Source organism: Mya arenaria, chromosome 4, assembly GCF_026914265.1.
Source record: "Mya arenaria isolate MELC-2E11 chromosome 4, ASM2691426v1".
NCBI classification, from domain to species: domain Eukaryota; kingdom Metazoa; phylum Mollusca; class Bivalvia; order Myida; family Myidae; genus Mya; species Mya arenaria.
The window spans coordinates 20,937,205-20,957,094 of record NC_069125.1 but is presented as its reverse complement, the minus strand read 5'-3'; the positions used below and the strand labels follow the sequence as shown (position 1 = coordinate 20,957,094).

The window sequence follows — 19,890 nt, the reverse complement described above, 5'->3', positions numbered from 1 at the left end:
GAGTCAAAGGTCATGACGGTCATAACACACTTTATCCTCATACTTTAATGGTCATAATCTTAAAACAGCAACAAATCAGCTGTCATTTCGGTCCATGCATATTTCATTTAATTGTCCATATAATCCTGACAACATGGCGCTCAGGGGGGGCATAATGTTTGACAAACATCTCTTGTTTTATTACATTCTGTGTTGAATAAACTGCTTGTCTACATTTGACTGGTGTTTTAATATTTTAGATACTTATCGAGTTTTATCAAGATAATAATATTTACACAGTTTGAACACAATCTAATGTCTTTCTTCAACAAAGGTAAAGTAAAATTCTTAATGATATTTTTGGATTATGACCTTTCATCCATCTTACTGGTAATTATATACATATCTATTTTTCTTCCATGAATCTGCACAGGACAATGAAGATGATAATAAAAAAATGGAACCTAACCTGGCTGTAATTGAAACTGAAGCAGACAAAATGGAGGCTGACATTGGTGGAAAGATGGTGGATATGGGGGTCATACAAGTAGGAGAGGATCCCACTTGTGTGGTGGTTGATGAACGCCTCTACATATGCTCCAAGTTTGCCAAGTCTGGTACTGACCTTGGTGATGAGGTTGATGCAGAAAGTGAGGCTAAGGAAGACACATGCAAGAAGGTGGCCATAGATGATACACTGGTGGACAATGCAGTGAGATATGGCTCTTGGGACACAATGGAAACACAGGCAGAAAAACAAGTAGAGACAGTTGATAAAGAGAAGAAAGCCAGTGACATGTTCACTGAGACAGATGAATAAACTACCAATGAGACACAAGTTGCTAATGCCAACCAGTAATCAAACATATATACATGTAACTAGCCATTATAGAGAGAGTGTTCTTGCATACTGGACGTGTGTTTCCGGTCATGTGACCAGTGCTGGAAAAACCCATCTTACATACCCAATGTAAGATGAGTCACGCGCAACAACGCGCCACTTCTTAATTCATTTATTGTATGGTTTATGAAAAAAATATTATGCCATTTCAATAAAGCGCAATCAAATATAAATGTTTGCAAGACTTTTAATTAAAATTGAAAATAATTAATAGTAAAAAAACACGCTATTTTTAGTTTTTATGCCCCCACAAAGTGGCGGCATATAGGGTTGCCCTTGTCCGTACGTACGTCTGTCTGTCTGTACGTACGTACGTCCCGAAGATTGTTTCCGATCTAATTCTTGAAAACCGTTTGTCCAATCCTCACCAAACTTTAAACACATGTTTGTGACCATAATATCTTGATCAAGTTCGATAGTCATGGAAATCGCTTTAGTCATTTAGGAGTTACGGCCCTTTTTTGCCAAAAATACTTCAAAAATATATGTTTCCAATCTAATTCTTGAAAACTGTTTGTCCAATCCTCACCAAACTTTAAACACATGTTTGTGACTATAATATCTTGATCAAGTTCGATAGTCATGGAAATCGCTTTAGTCATTTAGGAGTTACGGCCCTTTTTTGCCAAAAATACTTCAAAAATATATGTTTCCAATCTAATTCTTGAAAAGTATGTGTCCAATGTGGATCCAACAAGTTTTTTCCTGCCTGAATGGCGCCATATAACCTATACAGTCTTGCGATGCCGTAAAACCCAACTCAACTCAACTTATCCTATATGTGCAGATTATCCTGAATAATCATTATGGCTTATTTTCTGTGACAAAAAATCGAAGTGGGGGCATCCGTGTCCTATGGACACATTTCTAGTTTAAAGTTACTGCGCTCTATAATGTCAGTTAACAATGTCGCATGCGTGTTTTGATGTAATTGTACAAAAGAAAAATCCGACCCTCGGGCACGCTGCGTGGCCGGTAACCCGGCAAGCCTCGTTATCGGCTTACGCACGTGCCCGAGGGTCGGATTTTTCTATCCATACCGGAAACACATGATAGATACTTATATGAAATAGATGAAAATTCACTTTGGTTATGCAATTGTTTAGATAAGAAGTGTTGAATTATCATGGCACTTGTACATTATGGGTGTTAGACATATCATGTCAAATCATGTTTTATTTCTTTTTCTTAACACTTTAAATCACAATTTTGCAAAGCAAATTTAATGTTTTTGTGATGTTAATGGAAAATAGATGCGTGTCAGAACTGTTTTAATGCAAAGGACATTGTTCATTATCTCCTGTCAAACTGAACGTTAAGGCAGGGGAATAATGTTTTGGTGTTGTCCGTTTTTCTGTCCGTCTGTTTGTCCCTCACACTTTCTTCTGCCCAAAACTATATTTTGGTAGGGATGGGTCAGATTATGTTCAAACCTGGTCAGAATGTTCCCCTTGATCAAATTTCAGCCGCTTGTAAAAGTGGGTCGCATGGGGTCAAAAACAAGATCATTAGGCTTATTAAGTCTTAGAAAAATCTTTGCAACAAACTAGAGGCATTGTATTTTCTTGCATATCAGACGTGTGTTTCTGGTCATGTGACCAGTACTGGAAAAACCTGTCTTACACCCTCCCATGTTGATTCACTCTCATCAACGCGCGACTTCTTATTTCTTTTATTGTATTGTTTATGTAAAGAACATGATGCCATTTCAATAAAACACAATAAAATTATGAGTATGGAAGACTTTTGATTAAAATTAAAAATGAATAATCATCAAAAAACAATTTTTAGTGGAACTGTTTGACTTCAAAAGTGATCTAAAATTACTACATTTTATGAGGTCAGTACACAACATCGCATTCGCTTTTTGGTGAAATGTACAAAAATGCATTAGATACTATTTTTTTCAAAAATTGATAATTTTAGGTATGCAAGAAAAATATCAATTCCGGATTTAAAAATTTGAAAAATCCGACCCTTGGGCAAGCATTGTTGCCCGCTTACATGTGTGCCTTTGGGTCAACTTTTTATTATCCAGACTGGAAACACATGAAAGATACTTTTATGGTCTAATATTCATCAAACTTAAGCAGAATCTTTCCCTGTATGATCACTTGGACATTTAATTTAAAACTATGTCACATGTGATAAAAATTAAGGTCACTAGGTCAAATGTCAAATTTTTTTTTTTGGAACCAATTATAATGGTACTGATTGGGTAGATAATGTTAAAACTTGGACAGAATGTTACCATTGATGAAATCTCACTGCATTTTATAAGTGGTCACATGGGGCCTAAAACTATGTGAATAGGTCAAATCTTTGAAAATCATGTCCAAAACTATAATAATGCTATGGATTGGAATGACAGACATGTGTATTCTCCTTCTATAAGTGACCACCCAAAGCCGTGTATTGTACACAACCTTTGTGTATTGATCTTAATCTAATTGCCTAATTGTCTTATCATATCTCTGATTAGAATATCCTGCTGTGCAGTTTTGGAGGTTTTATTTTAGAAGTGGACCCTAAATTGCCCTGAGCCAATAAACAAATAAACAGAAAATTGGTGACTACTTTGTCATCAGTGCAATAAGCAGGAGATGCGCAGCAGGAGATTGTCATGCTAAACATTCCTTAAACTAGGCCTTTAAAGAAAATGATGCATTTAACAATTTGTAAAATCACTTGACACCTCAGGCGAGGTCGTTGCTAAATTATGGCACAAAAGACTGGCATGCTACTAATCAGCATTCTTTGTTAATTGGCATCCTACTAATCAGCATTCTTTGTGTATCTTAAAGGCATATTATAATGCTTTCAAAACATTATAAAGATAACATTCCCAAGGTGTTATTAATTACCTTCGATGTATAAAATTTTAAAACATTTTGGCACGAAAATTAACATACACAACCTGCAGTTGTTTGCACTTACACACTGCACTAGACCTGTTTGGGCAGTCTGATTGATTTATCAGCGGCTCTACTTAAAACAAGCTTTAGTTTTCACAAGCCAGACGTAATATTCCTTCTATTTTCTCAATCAAAAACATAACATTTGAAATGACCCTGAACCATGACGTATTTTCCAAAAATCTAAAAAATAGAAAAAACCATCAACTGTTTGTTTACATTGTATCCATCATTGTTTTTTACTTAAAATTCAAGTGATTTAGAAATTCTACCGCTTTTGAACCCAATCTACCGACTAGGAGCCCCAAATCTACCTCTCTTATATTGCCAGAGGTTTGCACGTCTGGGTCTGACTTTGTTCAAACTGTGGTTTCCCTTGATATTATCTTGGTTGACTTAATAAGTGGGTCACATGGTCAACAACTAGGCCATAAGGTCAAATCTTACAGAAATCTTGGCAACAAACAGATGCAATAAATCCCCTCACATCTTCATGAAATTAAATCAGAAGATTTGCCTCAGTGAAATCTTGGACTGGATTGAAACTTGGTTAAATTGGGTCAAAAACTAGGTCACTAGGTCAAAAAACCTTTTGTGTCACTCTAGTGGCTATATTTTTGCAATATTTCTGATCCAATCTCCATGATAAATCTTTCATTAGTTTGAAACTGGGTAACATGGGGTCAAAAACTAGGTTATTAGGGCAAATCGCAATGCTTCACTATATACAATATTCTTTTAGTTCAAACAATTATGGCCAACATCTCAAATCCAGCTCTGTATTGCATGTATTGGTTACAATATTTCACCAACACTTGATTTCCATTCCATCTACTTTGCCTGATTGGGCTGGGGATATCAATTCAACGAATTTGTTTGTTTGTTAATCTATGATATTAATGCCAGTTTATGCTTTATTTAAAATTTACTCTGTTTTAGGAATATATGTAGTTTGTTCTAAAATTTGTTGGTGAAAGGGGATAGCTCATACTGAATCCCACTCAAGATTTGTGTTAGATATGGCCTAGACCTTCCTTTCTCTTGCAAGGTGAACATTTAAATATGAGCATAATTAAGCAAGAATTGTTAAAATATATTTATAGATGTTTAGATCAACAACCCAAAAATAATTGATTGTATGACTTTTTATTGTATGATTGTAAATGTAGATCCATTAAACTTTGTATGGAACATTTGAGCATTATTCGGTGTTTCGTTCTCATTTGACATTGATAGTATTATGCCTCCTGAAACGATAGCATTCCATGTAGAAGACAGTTTTGGCAGGTTTTTAGCTCACCAGAGCACAAAGTGCTCCAGGTGAGCTATTGTGATCGGTCTTTGTCTGTCGTCCGTCTGTCAGTCAGTCCGTCCATCCGTCCGTCTGTCAACAATTGCTTAAAAACATCTCCTCTGAAACTACCTGGCCAAATTCAATGAAACTTCACAATGGGTAACGATTTATTAACAACAACAACAACAAAATGGCCGACTTCCTGTTTTGCTTTAAAAAGCATCTCCTCTGAAACTACCAGTCCAAATTCAATGAAACTTTACAGAAAGCTTCCTTTGGTGACCCTCTACAAAAATACAACAAGGGGTATGATTGATCAACAAAAACAACAACAGCAACAACAACAAAATGGCTGACTTCTTGTTTTGCTTTTAAAAAACATCTCCTCTGAAACTACCTCTCCAAATTCAATGAAACTTTACAGGAAGCTTCCTTGGGAGACCCTCTACAAAAATACAACAATGGGTCACGATTGATCAACAACATCAACAAAATGGCCAACTTCCTGTTTTGCTTTAAAAAAAACATCTCTAAAACTACCAGTCCAAATTCAATGAAACTTTACAGGAAGCTTCATTGCATGACCCTCTACAAAAATACAACGAGGGGTCATGATTGATCAACAACAACAACAAAATGGCCGACTTCCTGTTTTGCTTTATTGAAACTTTACAGGAAGCTTCCTTGGGTGACCCTCTACAAAAATACAACAAGGGGTCACGATTGATCAACAACAACAACAACAACAACAAAATGGCCAATTTCCTGCTTTGCTTTAAAAGAACATCTCCACTAAAACTACCAGTCTAAATTCAATGAAACTTTACAGTAAGCTTCCTTGGGTAATCTTATACGAAAATATAACAAGGGGTTGCGATTGATCAACAACAACAACAACTTCCTATTTTGCTTTAAAAAACATTTCCTCTAAAACTATTAGGCCAAATTCTCTGAAACTTTACAGGAAGCTTCATTGCATGACCCTCGTCAAAAACAACAACAAGGCATTGAGATTGATCAACATCAACAACAACAACAACGTGGCTGACTTACTGTTTTGCTTTAAAAAGATCTCTGAAACTACCAGGCCAAATTCAATGAAACGTTACAGGTAGCTTCATTGCATGAACTTTTACAAATATAAAACAATGTATAGTCATCAGTAAAGATATGTTTAAATTCCAACATTTTAAGCTCGACTATTCGAAGAATAAGGAGAGCTATACAGTACTCACCCAAGCGTCGGCGTCACACCTTGGTTAAGGTTTTGCGTGCAAGCACACATAGGTTAATATATCAGCAACTACTTGAGGTATTGCATTGAGACTTGATACAATGGTACTCAACCATCCAACCTACTTAATTTACCAAGTTAGATAACTCTAGTTTGCATTTAATGCTAAAAATAGGCCTTTATTATTTGACTTAAAAATTCTGGTTAAGGTTTTGTGTGCAAGCAAACATAGGTGAATATCTAAGTAACTACTTGAGGTATTGCATTGAGACTTGATACAATGGTACTCAACCATCCAACCTACTTAATTAACCAAGTAAGATAACTCTAGTTTGCATTAAATGCAAAATAATTGCCCTTTATTATTCGACTTAGAAATTCTTGTTAAGGTTTTGCGTGCAAGCACACATAGGTTAATATCTCAGCAACAACTTGAAGTATTGCATTGAGACTTGATACAATGGTACTAAACCATCCAACCTACTTAATTAACCAAGTTAGATAACTAAATATTGCATTTAATGCAAAATAATTGCCCTTTATTATTCGACTTAGAAATTCTGGTTAAGGTTTTGCATGTAACCACATTTAAGTCAATACCTCAGGAAATATATCATGTATTGCATTGAAACTTTAAATATGTTTTCACAACTATCAAACCTACTAAATTAATAAAGTAAGATTATAAGTATCTTCCATGGCCGAGAGTGTAAGATAGGTTCATTCCGACCCGAGCGTAGGGTGTTTTGCGGAAACGAGGTTTACCGAGTTTCTGCAAAACACCCTGCGTGAGGGTCTGGATGAACCTATCTTACACGAGCGGCTATGGTAGATGCTTTTTCTCCCACCTCAGTTAAACAAAATTAAGTAAAAATGTATTTTTTGCTGGAACTCTTTTGTGCTTAGTGAATGCGTATGGATATGCGATAGCACGTGGTTGTCATGGATATGCGCGCAATGATCCAGTAAATGTTAATTGTCAAATCGGTCTTTTTAAATAGTTCTAAGGAGAATGAAGCATTATTTCTTGAATGGTGCTTGAAAACTGTTTTATGGTGACATTTGAAGCGAGAAATAATTAATTAGCGTTCTAAATATTACCATAAGACAAGATTTCCTTGATGCTACTGACGACAGTCTTCAACAAGGGAGGTAATTACAATGTTGTGACCATTAAAAAAGGAGTTCCATACGGGCATTTTATCTTCGCCCGTGGGCAAGATAAGTATATCTAGCATGGTTAAATTAATGGATCTACTTATCTGAGGTGGGAGAAAACACTTTTTTGAATATAATGCAAATTATGGGCCTTTATTATTTGACTTAGAAATTCTGGTTAAGGTTTTGCATGTAAGCACACATAGGTTAATAATCCAGCAACTACTTTATGTATTGCATTGAGACTTTATACAATGGTACTCAACCATCCAACCTAATTGAATAACCAAGTAAAATAACTGTATTTTGCAAATAATGGCCCTTTATTATTAGACTTAAAAATTCTGGTTAAAATTTTGCATGTAACCACATTTATGTTAATATCTCAGCACATCATGTATTGCATTGAAATCTAATCTAACAGTGATCCATGCGTGTTTCGCCAAAACTTTTTAATCCTTACAGTGAAAAGCGGCGGAATAGTCCAGCGCGCTGTCTCTGTGACAGCTCTTGTTATTAATGCTTTATCACACAGTTGTGGCCCTTTGCTTAGGTGATTGTTTTAGGGCCATCATGGCCCTCTTGTTAGTGTTGTAATTCAACTTTGCTGAAAAATCTGACATTTTTTTTCATTTGAATAATTGTTGCCAAATGTTATCAATTATTGAGCTATGCCCCTTTTTCGACTGAAAAAAAAGATGAGCATTGATGCTCCATGGCACACCTGTCATAAATTAGTAACTTTGCCACAGTTGATGGAGTATATTATATATGTACAAAATATTGTGGAGAGAAATATATTTAGAACATTTATTTTTTAAATAAACTGTACAAGAAGAACATTTACAAAAATAAAAGGCAGTTCATTTAAGTAATGGAAATTGAGGTGTAAATGTTAATAAATATCATATCACACCGTGCCATGCTTCTATTTGAGTAATGCACTGAGTATTTCATAATTTATAAACATTGATAAGGAATAATTTTAGATGAATCAGAAAAGAACAATTTCAAGCCACTTTAATAATGGCATAAGAAATGGACTTCACAAGAATGCAGAAACAGTGAACATGCATGTCTGTATTAAACCTTAAATTTAATATGTTTATAGACACATTTGCAATCACGCATTCTCATTGGACTTGGGACGTGGGAATTTCAAAAATATTGAATGATCAGGAATCACTTTATGGGTTGACATTGTATTCCTTGAACATTGTAGTTTTTTAAAAGATAAGGCTTTACATCATCATCCAATTCCTCTTTAGCTAACCTTAGCTGTTGAAGTCGGTCTATGTCCGGCATCCATATTCAACAATTGCTTTAATCAACATCTCCTAAACTGCTTGAACAATTTTGATGAAACTCCACAGGGATGTTTTTTGGGTGCCCTTTCAAAAATGTTCAAAAAAATGAATTCAATGCAGAAGACTGGTTGCCATGGCAACCAAAAGGAAACATCTTCGACCAAAAATGTAAGGGTTGGTGTGTAACACTTCTCTCTGGTCTTCTACCAAGATTGATCAAATTAAGCCCCTTATGTCAAAATTGATCACACCCTGGTGGGCATCACATAAAGATATTAAGGGAAATCTTGAAAATCTTCTTGTCCTAAACAGCTGGGCCCAGACCCTTGATACTTGGTATGTAGCATTACATACTGGTCCTGTACCATTGATTGTTCAAAATATGCCCCTGTGGTCAAAAAGCTGGATCCATCCCCTTGACCTTGACTTTGCCCCTTGCATCAGCTGGCCACACCCTGGGGTTCACAAGTTTCCTAAAGACCTTTATAAGGAAAATCTTTGAAAATCTTCTTGTTTGAAACCGCTAGGCCCTTGATATTTTGTATGACGCATCATATAGTGGTCCCTATCAAATTTGTTCAACAAGTTTTCAATAGACTTATATAAGAAACACTTGAAAATCTTGTCTCAAAAATGAAGATCAAGACCATTGATATTTGTTATGTAGCATCATATGATGGCCCTCTACCAAGTTTATTTAATTATGCCCCTGTGGTCAAAGCTGAACCATTCCTTTTGACCTATTTTTTTTTTTACTTTTTTGGTGCTTACAGCAGTGGAATTTGCACCATGTGTACAGTTATAAACAAATATCAATGTTGTTCTCAGATGACCCTCACTGTGACCTTTTGAAGTACTTAAATTTGGGCCATGTGTACAGTTTTGAAAGCAAATTTCAATGTTTTGACTTTCTTATTTTTTGAAGCCATGGTCATGAAACTTGGACCATGACTAAAGTTTTGAACACAAATATGAAAGTTGTGCTTGGATGTCCTTTATCATACAACATTTGACAATATTGTATTATAGTTTAATCCCTAGTTGCATAGCCATAAACCAATAGACTCATTCATTCTCATGAAACAACAATGGTTTAAAACTTCAACTCAGGTGTGCCATTTAGAGCCATCATGTTCTTGTTGTTTAAACAATATAGCCATAGTAGCTAACATGGGTATGGATAAATGACACCTGTTTGATTCCATGAGTGTATATTCCAAATTACTGTCATTTTTCGGAAACTCGTCTAATTTTAAGCGACAGTTCATTGTTTAATATTAACCAAAGCATATATACATAATATGTGTATAGTGATTCTTTCCAATCATAAAATGGGGATATGGGATATAATTTTAAATGTTTTGGTTTAGGACTTTTATTTATATCTGTTTAAAGAATAGCAAGTGAATGTTGTTTTATCTGATTTGACCTAGTGACATAGTCTTTGACCTGAGGTGATCCATATTCATAATTGTTCTAGACGAATTGCAGACGATTATTCTGACTAAGTTTCATAACAATTGGAAAAAAACAAATGAATAAATTATGACTGGGATTTTTCCACTCAGATTTGACATAGTGACTTAGTTTTTGACCAGAGGTGAGGCATGTAGTTGTTCAAGACAACATGTAGGCATTATGACAAAGTTTTATAACAATTGGGTTAAAACTATGGAATTTACGACAGATTTTTCTCTCTAAGATTTTACCTTGTGACCATGTTTTAAATCTGAGGTGACTCATATTCATTAATGTTCAAGAGAACATGCAGAGAAGTTTCCTGATAAATGTTTATAACACTTGGATAAAAACTTTTGAATTGTGACTGGGATTTTTATCTTTTAAGATTTGAACTAATGATACAGTTTGAGGAATTGATAGCAATCTCATAAATATTTATAGGAAACGTATGCCATCTTTTAAGACTCTTTACCATATTTACAGCCAAAACAATATAAAACCAGTCCAACCTGAAGGAAATGTTCATTTCTGCAATAAATACCATAAAATGGAGAGATTTATATAGATTTATTCGTGCATATATATATATATATATATATATATATATATATATATATATATATATATATATATATATATATATATATATATATATATATATATATATATATATATATATATATGTCATAGTAACAAACCAAATATCTCATAAAGTTAATACACAGACTGATTAAGTATAAGTGATGATATCTATACTCAAGCATAACATCATTAGAATGCTTTGGATACATATGTGCGTTAATACAGATTTAATTCAGTGTGACAAATATATAACACAGGATAACCCATTCAAGTTATTATGCCCCCCTTCGAAGAATAGGGGTATATTGCTTTGCACAGGCATGTCAGTATGTCGGTCGGTCGATCCGTCGGTAGACCAAAGCTTGTCCGAGTGATAACTCAACAATTCCTGGACATATGGTCATCAAACTTGACATGAAGGTTGGGCCTGACCAGTAGATGACCCCTATTGATTTTAGGGCTCATCGGGTCAAAGGTCAAGGTCACAGTGACCTTTAATGGTAAAATAATTTTAAAGCTTGTCCGAGTGATAACTCAACAATGCCTAGACATATGGTCATCAAACTTGATATGTAAGTTGGGTCTGACCAGTAGATGACCCCTATTGTTTTTTGGGGTCATCAGGCCAAAGGTCAAGGTCACAGTGACCTTGAATGGTAAAAGGATGTCCAAGTGATAACTCGACAATGCCTGCACCCTTGGCCTTCGTTCTTGACTTGGAGGTTGGGCCTGACCAGTAGCTGACCCCTATTGTTTTTGGGGCTCATAGGGTCAAAGATCAAGGTCACTGTGACCTTGAATGGTAAAAGGATGTCCAAGTGATAACTCGACAATGCCTGCACTCTTGGCCCTCGTTCTTGACTTGGAGGTTGGGCCTGACCAGTAGCTGACCCCTATTGTTTTTGGGCTCATAGGGTCAAAGATCAAGGTCACAGTGACCTTGAATGGTAAAATGTTGTCCGAGTGATAACTCAACAATGCCTGCACCCATGGCCCTCATAATTGACTTGGAGGTTGGGCCTGACCAGTAGATGACCCCTATTGTTTTTTTTGTTTTTTTTGGGGGGGGGGTGATCGGGCCAAAGGTCAAGGTCACAGTGACCTTGAATGGTAAAAGGTTGTCCATGTGATAACTCAACAATGCCTGCACCCATGGCCCTCAAACTTGACTTTCAGGTTGGGCCTGACCAGTAGATGTCCCCTATTGTTTTTTGGGGTCATCGGGCCAAAGGTCAAGGTCACAGTGACCTTGAATGGTAAAATAATTTTAAAGCTTGTCCGAGTGATAACTCAACAATGCCTAGACCTATGGTCATCAAACTTGATATGGAAGTTGGGTCTGACCAGTAGATGACCCCTATTGTTTTTGGGGGTCATCAGGCCAAAGGTCAAGGTCACAGTGACCTTGAATGGTAAAAGGATGTCCAAGTGATAACTCGACAATGCCTGCACCCTTGGCCTTCGTTCTTGACTTAGAGGTTGGGCCTGACCAGTAGCTGACCCCTATTGTTTTTGGGGCTCATAGGGTCAAAGATCAAGGTCACAGTGACCTTGAATGGTAAAAAAAGGATGTCCAAGTGATAACTCGACAATGCCTGCACCCTTGGCCCTCGTTCTTGACTTGGAGGTTGGGCCTGACCAGTAGCTGACCCCTATCGTTTTCGGGCTCATAGGGTCAAAGATCAAGGTCACAGTGACCTTGAATGGTAAAATGTTGTCCGAGTGATAACTCAACAATGCCTGCACCCATGGCCCTCATAATTGACTTGGAGGTTGGGCCTGACCAGTAGATGACCCCTATTGTTTTGGGGGGGGGGTGATCGGGCCAAAGGTCAAGGTCACAGTGACCTTGAATGGTAAAAGGTTGTCCATGTGATAACTCAACAATGCCTGCACCCATGGCCCTCAAACTTGACTTTCAGGTTGGGCCTGACCAGTAGATGACCCCTATTGTTTTTGGGGGTCATCAGGCCAAAGGTCAAGGTCACAGTGACCTTGAATGGTAAAAGGATGTCCAAGTGATAACTCGACAATGCCTGCACCCTTGGCCTTCGTTCTTGACTTGGAGGTTGGGCCTGACCAGTAGCTGACCCCTATTGTTTTTGGGGCTCATAGGGTCAAAGATCAAGGTCACAGTGACCTTGAATGGTAAAAGGATGTCCAAGTGATAACTCGACAATGCCTGCACTCTTGGCCCTCGTTCTTGACTTGGAGGTTGGGCCTGACCAGTAGCTGACCCCTATTGTTTTCGGGCTCATAGGGTCAAAGATCAAGGTCACAGTGACCTTGAATGGTAAAATGTTGTCCGAGTGATAACTCAACAATGCCTGCACCCATGGCCCTCATAATTGACTTGGAGGTTGGGCCTGACCAGTAGATGACCCCTATTGTTGTTTTTTTTTTGGGGGGGGGTGATCGGGCCAAAGGTCAAGGTCACAGTGACCTTGAATGGTAAAAGGTTGTCCATGTGATAACTCAACAATGCCTGCACCCATGGCCCTCAAACTTGACTTTCAGGTTGGGCCTGACCAGTAGATGTCCCCTATTGTTTTTTGGGGTCATCGGGCCAAAGGTCAAGGTCACAGTGACCTTGAATGGTAAAATAATTTTAAAGCTTGTCCGAGTGATAACTCAACAATGCCTAGACCTATGGTCATCAAACTTGATATGGAAGTTGGGTCTGACCAGTAGATGACCCCTATTGTTTTTGGGGGTCATCAGGCCAAAGGTCAAGGTCACAGTGACCTTGAATGGTAAAAGGATGTCCAAGTGATAACTCGACAATGCCTGCACCCTTGGCCTTCGTTCTTGACTTGGAGGTTGGGCCTGACCAGTAGCTGACCCCTATTGTTTTTGGGGCTCATAGGGTCAAAGATCAAGGTCACAGTGACCTTGAATGGTAAAAGGATGTCCAAGTGATAACTCGACAATGCCTGCACCCTTGGCCCTCGTTCTTGACTTGGAGGTTGGGCCTGACCAGTAGCTGACCCCTATCGTTTTCGGGCTCATAGGGTCAAAGATCAAGGTCACAGTGACCTTGAATGGTAAAATGTTGTCCGAGTGATAACTCAACAATGCCTGCACCCATGGCCCTCATAATTGACTTGGAGGTTGGGCCTGACCAGTAGATGACCCCTATTGTTTTTTTGGGGGGGGGGTGATCGGGCCAAAGGTCAAGGTCACAGTGACCTTGAATGGTAAAAGGTTGTCCATGTGATAACTCAACAATGCCTGCACCCATGGCCCTCAAACTTGACTTTCAGGTTGGGCCTGACCAGTAGATGACCCCTATTGTTTTTGGGGGTCATCGGGCCAAAGGTCAAGGTCACAGTGACCTTGATTGGTAAAAGGTTGTCGATGTGATTACTCGACAATGCCTGCACCTATGGCCCTCAAACTTGACTTGGAGGTTGGGCCTGACCAGTAGATGGCCCCTGTTGATTTTAGGGGTCATTGGGCCAAAGGTCAAGGTAACAGTGACTTTGAACGATAAAAGGTTGCCCGAGTGATAAATCAACAAGCCTGCGCCCATGGCCCTCAAACTTGACTTGGAGGTTGGGCCTGACCAATAGATGACCCCTATTGATTTAAGGGGTCAAAGGTCAAGGTCACAGTGACCTTGAAAGCAAACTCGACAATTCCTGGACCTATGGTCATCAAACTTGACATGAAGGTTGGGCCTGACCAGTAGATGACCCCTCTTGACTTTGGGGGTCAAGGTCACAGTAACCTTTAACGCAAAAAAGTTAACAAATCTTCTCCCAGTGATATCTCAACAATGCCTGAATCTATGATCATCAATCTTGACATGTAAGTTGGGCCTGACCAGGAGTTGACCCTTATTGATTTCAGGAGTCATTGGGTCAAAGGTTAGGTTCACAGTGAACTTGAATGCGAAAATGTTTCAAGTGATAATTAGACAATGCCTGCACCCATGGCTCTCAAACTTGACTTGGAGTTGTGTCCGACCTGTAGATGACCCCTTATGATTTTAGGGGTCATCGGGTCAAAGGTCAAGGTTACAGTGACCTTGAACGAAAAAAGCTTGTCTGTGTGATTTCTTGTCAATGCCTGCACCCATGGCCCTCGAACTTGCCTTTTGATTGTTGGTGACCAGCTGATGACTCCTATGGATTTTGAGGTCATAGAGTCAAAGGACATGGTCATAACACACTCTATCCTCAAACTTTGAATGGTCATAATCTTAAAACTGCCTTAACGGCATCCAATGTCAGTGACAAATCGGGTGTCATTTCGGTCCATGCATATTTCATTCAATTGTCCATATAATCCTGACAACATGGCGCTCAGGGGGGGGGGGGGGGGGGGGGGGGGGGGGGCATAATGTTTGACAAACATCTCTTGTTTATCTTACTTGATTAATTAATTAGGTTGGATGGTTGAGTACCTTGTATCATGTCTCAAACCTTAACCAGAATTTCTAAGTCGAATAATAAAGTCCTATTATTTGGATTAAATGCAAACTACAGTTATCTAACTTTGTTAATTCAGTAGGTTGGATTGTTGCGTACCATTGTATAAAGTCTCAATGCAATACCTCAAGTACTTTATGAGATATTTACCTATGTGTGCTTGCAGGCAAAACCTTAACCAGAATTTCTAAGTCAAATAAAAGCCTATAATTTGCATTAAATGCAAATTAGAGTTATCTTACTAGGTTTATTAAGTAGGTTGGATGGTTGAGTACCATTGTATCAAGTCTCAATGCCATACCTCAAGCAGTAACTGAGATATTAACCTATGTGTGCTTGCACGCAAATCCTTAACCAAGGTGTGACGCCGACGCCGACACTTGGGTGAGTAGAATAGCTCTCCATATTCTAAGAATAGTCAAGCTAAAAATTGATATGAAAATACCATCTGTATGCAGGCAGAACATGGAAACAAACAACATAGCAAATGAAAAGTGTTTTGTACAAACGAGTAGTACAATGTTTTATTTACATATCGAAATCAAGGAAAAGTAGTAATATACATCCAGTAAATGTCTGTGTTGGAAATATGTATGTGAGCAAACTATGCATGTTTTGATGAGGTTGGCAATAAACACATGTGTAAATGCAAATGAAATATGTATTAACATCATCAACATATACACTGAAAGAACATTTACAAATGTATGAATGAAACATTTATGTGTTATCAGTGTTTATGCACAATTTTCAATAAAAGTTTCAGTATGAAGCAACAACTGGTGCACAAAAATGTGGTCATTGCAGCATTGCTATATTATGATAGATGGCACAGTGTAATTGCAAGCATGTTTAGTTGTGGAATACGAATGAGTAAGAGATGCTCATGAGTAAGACTGTTTGTCATTATTCAGTAAAATTTACATCGTAATTGGCTGATGAAATATAGAGATCATCCGAAAAGTTTATGGTCAGTTTGTGGTACATCTCGTATTCAAAACAAGTGACAGTTTGTGTGCTTCTCTTCATAATGATTTCCATGGCAACAGGGCAATGGTCCATTTAGAATGTCTGAATGTTCTTCGGATAGTGGCTTGAAGGCATGTTACATCACAGCTGAGTACATCACAGCTGAGTAAATCAATACCATGGTGGCGTTGACTTCCTGAAGGCTTCAGTTTTCTGAAAGTACATGTACCACATGCATAGTCGTTAATATATATTGCATGATAGAGGGGGGAACAGACTACAAAACTCATATAGTTCATCTGCAGGCTATATGCAACACATACTGAAAGTTTGGAAATGATATATTAAACAATAAATGATTGAGACAAATATTAGCACCTGTGGTATTTTCATATAAACCAGAAACAGCCATTTCCCTCAAATGGTAAGCTGCAAACCTTTGAAGAGCCATTGTTTCCTTATGCATTGGAATAATTTGACCAAGTAAAGTTTTCCTTGTAGCTTTCAATGGTGTCTATAGAACAGCACCACAAAAATGACCTGCCTACTCTTATAAGTTTTTTCTAAGCAAAATAAGGTTTTTGCACTTCTTTTGCGCTTAGAGTTTTATATAAACAAGAGGCCCAAAAGGGCGTATGCTCTACTGGCTGGGTGGATCTGGCTGGTTTTCAAAAGGAACCGAGCTCTTATGGATATGTAGATACTGGCTCGTGTTTACAGGATTTTTATACTATCAAGGCCCATAATCTAGGCAAGCATGGTCGGATCTGGCTGGTTTTCAAAAGAAACCGAGCTCTAAGGGATATGTAGATACTGTACAGGTTTCATCAAGATACAATCAAAACTGAAGGCTGTATCGTGTAAACTTGAATTGTTTACAGACGCACGGAGGCACATACTACGTACAAATTACCATCACATAAGCTCTTTGGCCAGTAGAGCTAAAAATGCTTCAACTTGTCAAACTTTTGCCTTTCTTATCCACTCATATACAAAGGTAACAGAACTGTTCAGTTTAACAAAAGAAATTTAGTGATAATGTGTTTATAGACAGTCTAAACACCACTATATGCCAAATTGTTTGCTTCAGGGACAAATGGCGCAACAAAAGAAATGGCAAAAAACCACCAAAACTGAAAGATTCATGACAACTGCTAGTGTTTTCATGTATGAGGAGGCTACATGATGTAGAAAATGCAGAGATAGCATTAATATGCCCATTTTTATTTTTTTTTTCACTTTAAGTATCTGTTTCTAAGGCTAGATTTGGCATTAAATTCAGAGTACAGTACTTCACCAATGTCTATAAGTTGCTTATTTACATCTGATTTGCTATAAATCTCACTCTTGAACATTTACACACAAACAAGTACTACAGAGTTGACTTACATATTCATTCTTTTGAAATATTGGATTCAGAGCTGCATCTCTTGGATTCAGATTGCAGGACTACCGGTGGGAGGAAAAAGGCGCAGCTAACTGGAGCATATTGGCACATCATGATCTGCAAGCAATACACAAAAGCAATGTTTTACACTTATAAAAATATCTGCCAATACTGTTTAAGTTTGAAAAAGGCATGTAAACACTCATTTGAGGCATACACAACCTTTTATGTGGTCATAAATGTGATAAATATGCAGAAAAGCTCATGAATTGAAAGATTTTCAGGACAAATTTTATGAAATATGTAGTCTTTTGGGCATTTTGCTATCAGTTTTTAACAATTCAAAGGTTAATCACATCTTATTGTGTACCCAGATGCATTTTGAAAGCATTAAAACCAGACATGCTTAGAATTTCTTCTTACTTGGAGACAGTATTCCTTTCTCTGAAATCCTTGCTGAGAGCCGGTATGGAAAACCACATGAGACCACATTTTTACCAGCACTGGTTCTTGTCCTTGAAAATTCCCCTGTGGCTACAGCAACCAATCTGGCTATTGAAATAAACAATACATTAGGGTTTTAAGACATTTATAATGTATTAAGGTTGTTTTTTTAATGCATGAAGGGAAAAGGCTCTAATCTTTATAAAAGTGGCTCACTTTTGCCTTGAGAAATGTCAAGTTTTTCAATGTATAAACTGAATAAATTAATGAATATATATGAATGATTGATAGAATGAATTAATGAATTAATGAAAGGTGGCATTATTTCTTTAAAATAGGGATCTCATTGTGTTGCTGTGATTGTTGTAGTAGATGTTTTCTTGACCATAAGCTGAAAATCATATGCATACTAAATACAACATCATTCTGCATCAAATGTGCAGTAAGTTTTGTTTAATTGTTTATAAAATTTTAATGTAATGTTTGCATAAAAGAGCAAACAAAATGTGCGAATAGATGCACAATACAGACCAAAGACTAATACAAGTCCAGTTTGGATACAATTTTCCATTATATGATCTTGAATTACTAACAAATTACAGCATGTCGGCATGTTGGCATACACAAAGTACAGCTCGGCCGGGTGGGCAGCTCGGCGGGCGGGCTGTCTGGCTGGTTCTTTACAGTTCCTCCCGGGTCTGGTTAAAATAATAAGAAAGGAAAATAAATAAATCAACAACACCTACCCAAACATACAATCATATTGACGCCCTTATAGCCTATACAACATACTCAATTAACACATCTCTGGCATACCAGTTTAAATTGATGGGTTCAACTTTTAAGTGTTCCACCACAACCAAAAGCTGCTCATGACTGGTGCGATGAAGCCAATACTTGAAGATGAACCCAATATCACATTTCAGTTAGAAAACTACTGATGTAACCTAAATCTGGCATTTTTCTCGGGCTTTATTTTATATAAACACGTCTTTATTACATACTGTAAACATATTTGAGAACGAAACGGTACGAAACTGAGGACGAACACAAACTTTGTGTAAAAACATGTGTTTTTTTACAAATATTTAAAAAATAGACATAAAATGTATTCATTCTTAATGTTTACACCTATTTACACAAGGTGTACTTGCTTTTTGAAGCTGTCAGCAACTGCATTAATCATCAATTAAACATCTGACTAAGTGAAAACTGTAGACCCCTCCCATACTTAAATACAAACCAAATAATCCTTTGTACTTCCCTTAAAACAGGAAAAACGTTTAATCAAATTTTCACTTTCGTTTTTCTTTTAGAAAAACCACGTTTTCAGTGAACTCATGTTGTGTATAATTTTCGTTTCTCTGGTTTTTACAACGAATGTTACCTAGTGTCGGAGGCGTATTTTTAAAATATACATACGTTTCTTCGGATCAAATAGAGTCAATGGTATTTAATACATAAATTTCAATAGCATGAAATTCACCTTTTATTTGTACCGGTGTAACGTTGTAAAGTGACCCCCATAGAATAATGACCCCCCGGTCATTATTTTATATAAAATAATGACCGGGGGTCATTATTTTATATAAAATATTGACCGGGGGGTCATTATATTATGACTGGGGGGTCATTATATTATGACTCCTCACACGTAGAAAAATGACCCCTCACGTAGAAATGTGACCCCCTATAGAATAAGGACCCCCCCCCCAATCCAAACCTTGACCTAACCTATCTAAGGTACACTTGCACAACATAATTATCTTCATCCATAGACATCGGAGGAGAGATGGCACCCGTCCGTGCATGCGTCCATACTGCAC

The 19,890-nt window shown here is 37.4% G+C and overlaps 1 protein-coding gene and 1 long non-coding RNA gene across 3 annotated transcripts in view; one reads left to right on the top strand and one right to left on the bottom strand.

The window, feature by feature from the left end:
• The window catches only part of LOC128230402 (deubiquitinating protein VCPIP1-like), a 117,965-nt gene extending 112,966 nt beyond the window's left edge, over nucleotides 1-4,999 (top strand). Inside the window, exon 19 of the mRNA XM_052942630.1 lies at nucleotides 413-4,999. Coding sequence (XP_052798590.1) covers nucleotides 413-799 — 387 coding nt within the window. The 3' untranslated portion in view covers nucleotides 800-4,999. The remainder of the gene's footprint in view (nucleotides 1-412) is intronic.
• Nucleotides 5,000-15,756: 10,757 nt separating this feature from the next.
• LOC128230406 (uncharacterized) lies at nucleotides 15,757-19,562 on the bottom strand. Of its 2 annotated transcripts, none has more exons than XR_008260210.1 (5): nucleotides 19,487-19,562; nucleotides 18,658-18,762; nucleotides 18,044-18,172; nucleotides 17,623-17,737; nucleotides 15,757-16,446 (listed from the first exon to the last, which is right to left on the bottom strand). It is a non-coding gene; the product is annotated as an uncharacterized LOC128230406 (long non-coding RNA). The 2 variants fall into 2 exon arrangements; XR_008260209.1 differs by lacking the exon at nucleotides 19,487-19,562 and adding an exon at nucleotides 19,308-19,394.
• Nucleotides 19,563-19,890: the final 328 nt, after the last annotated feature.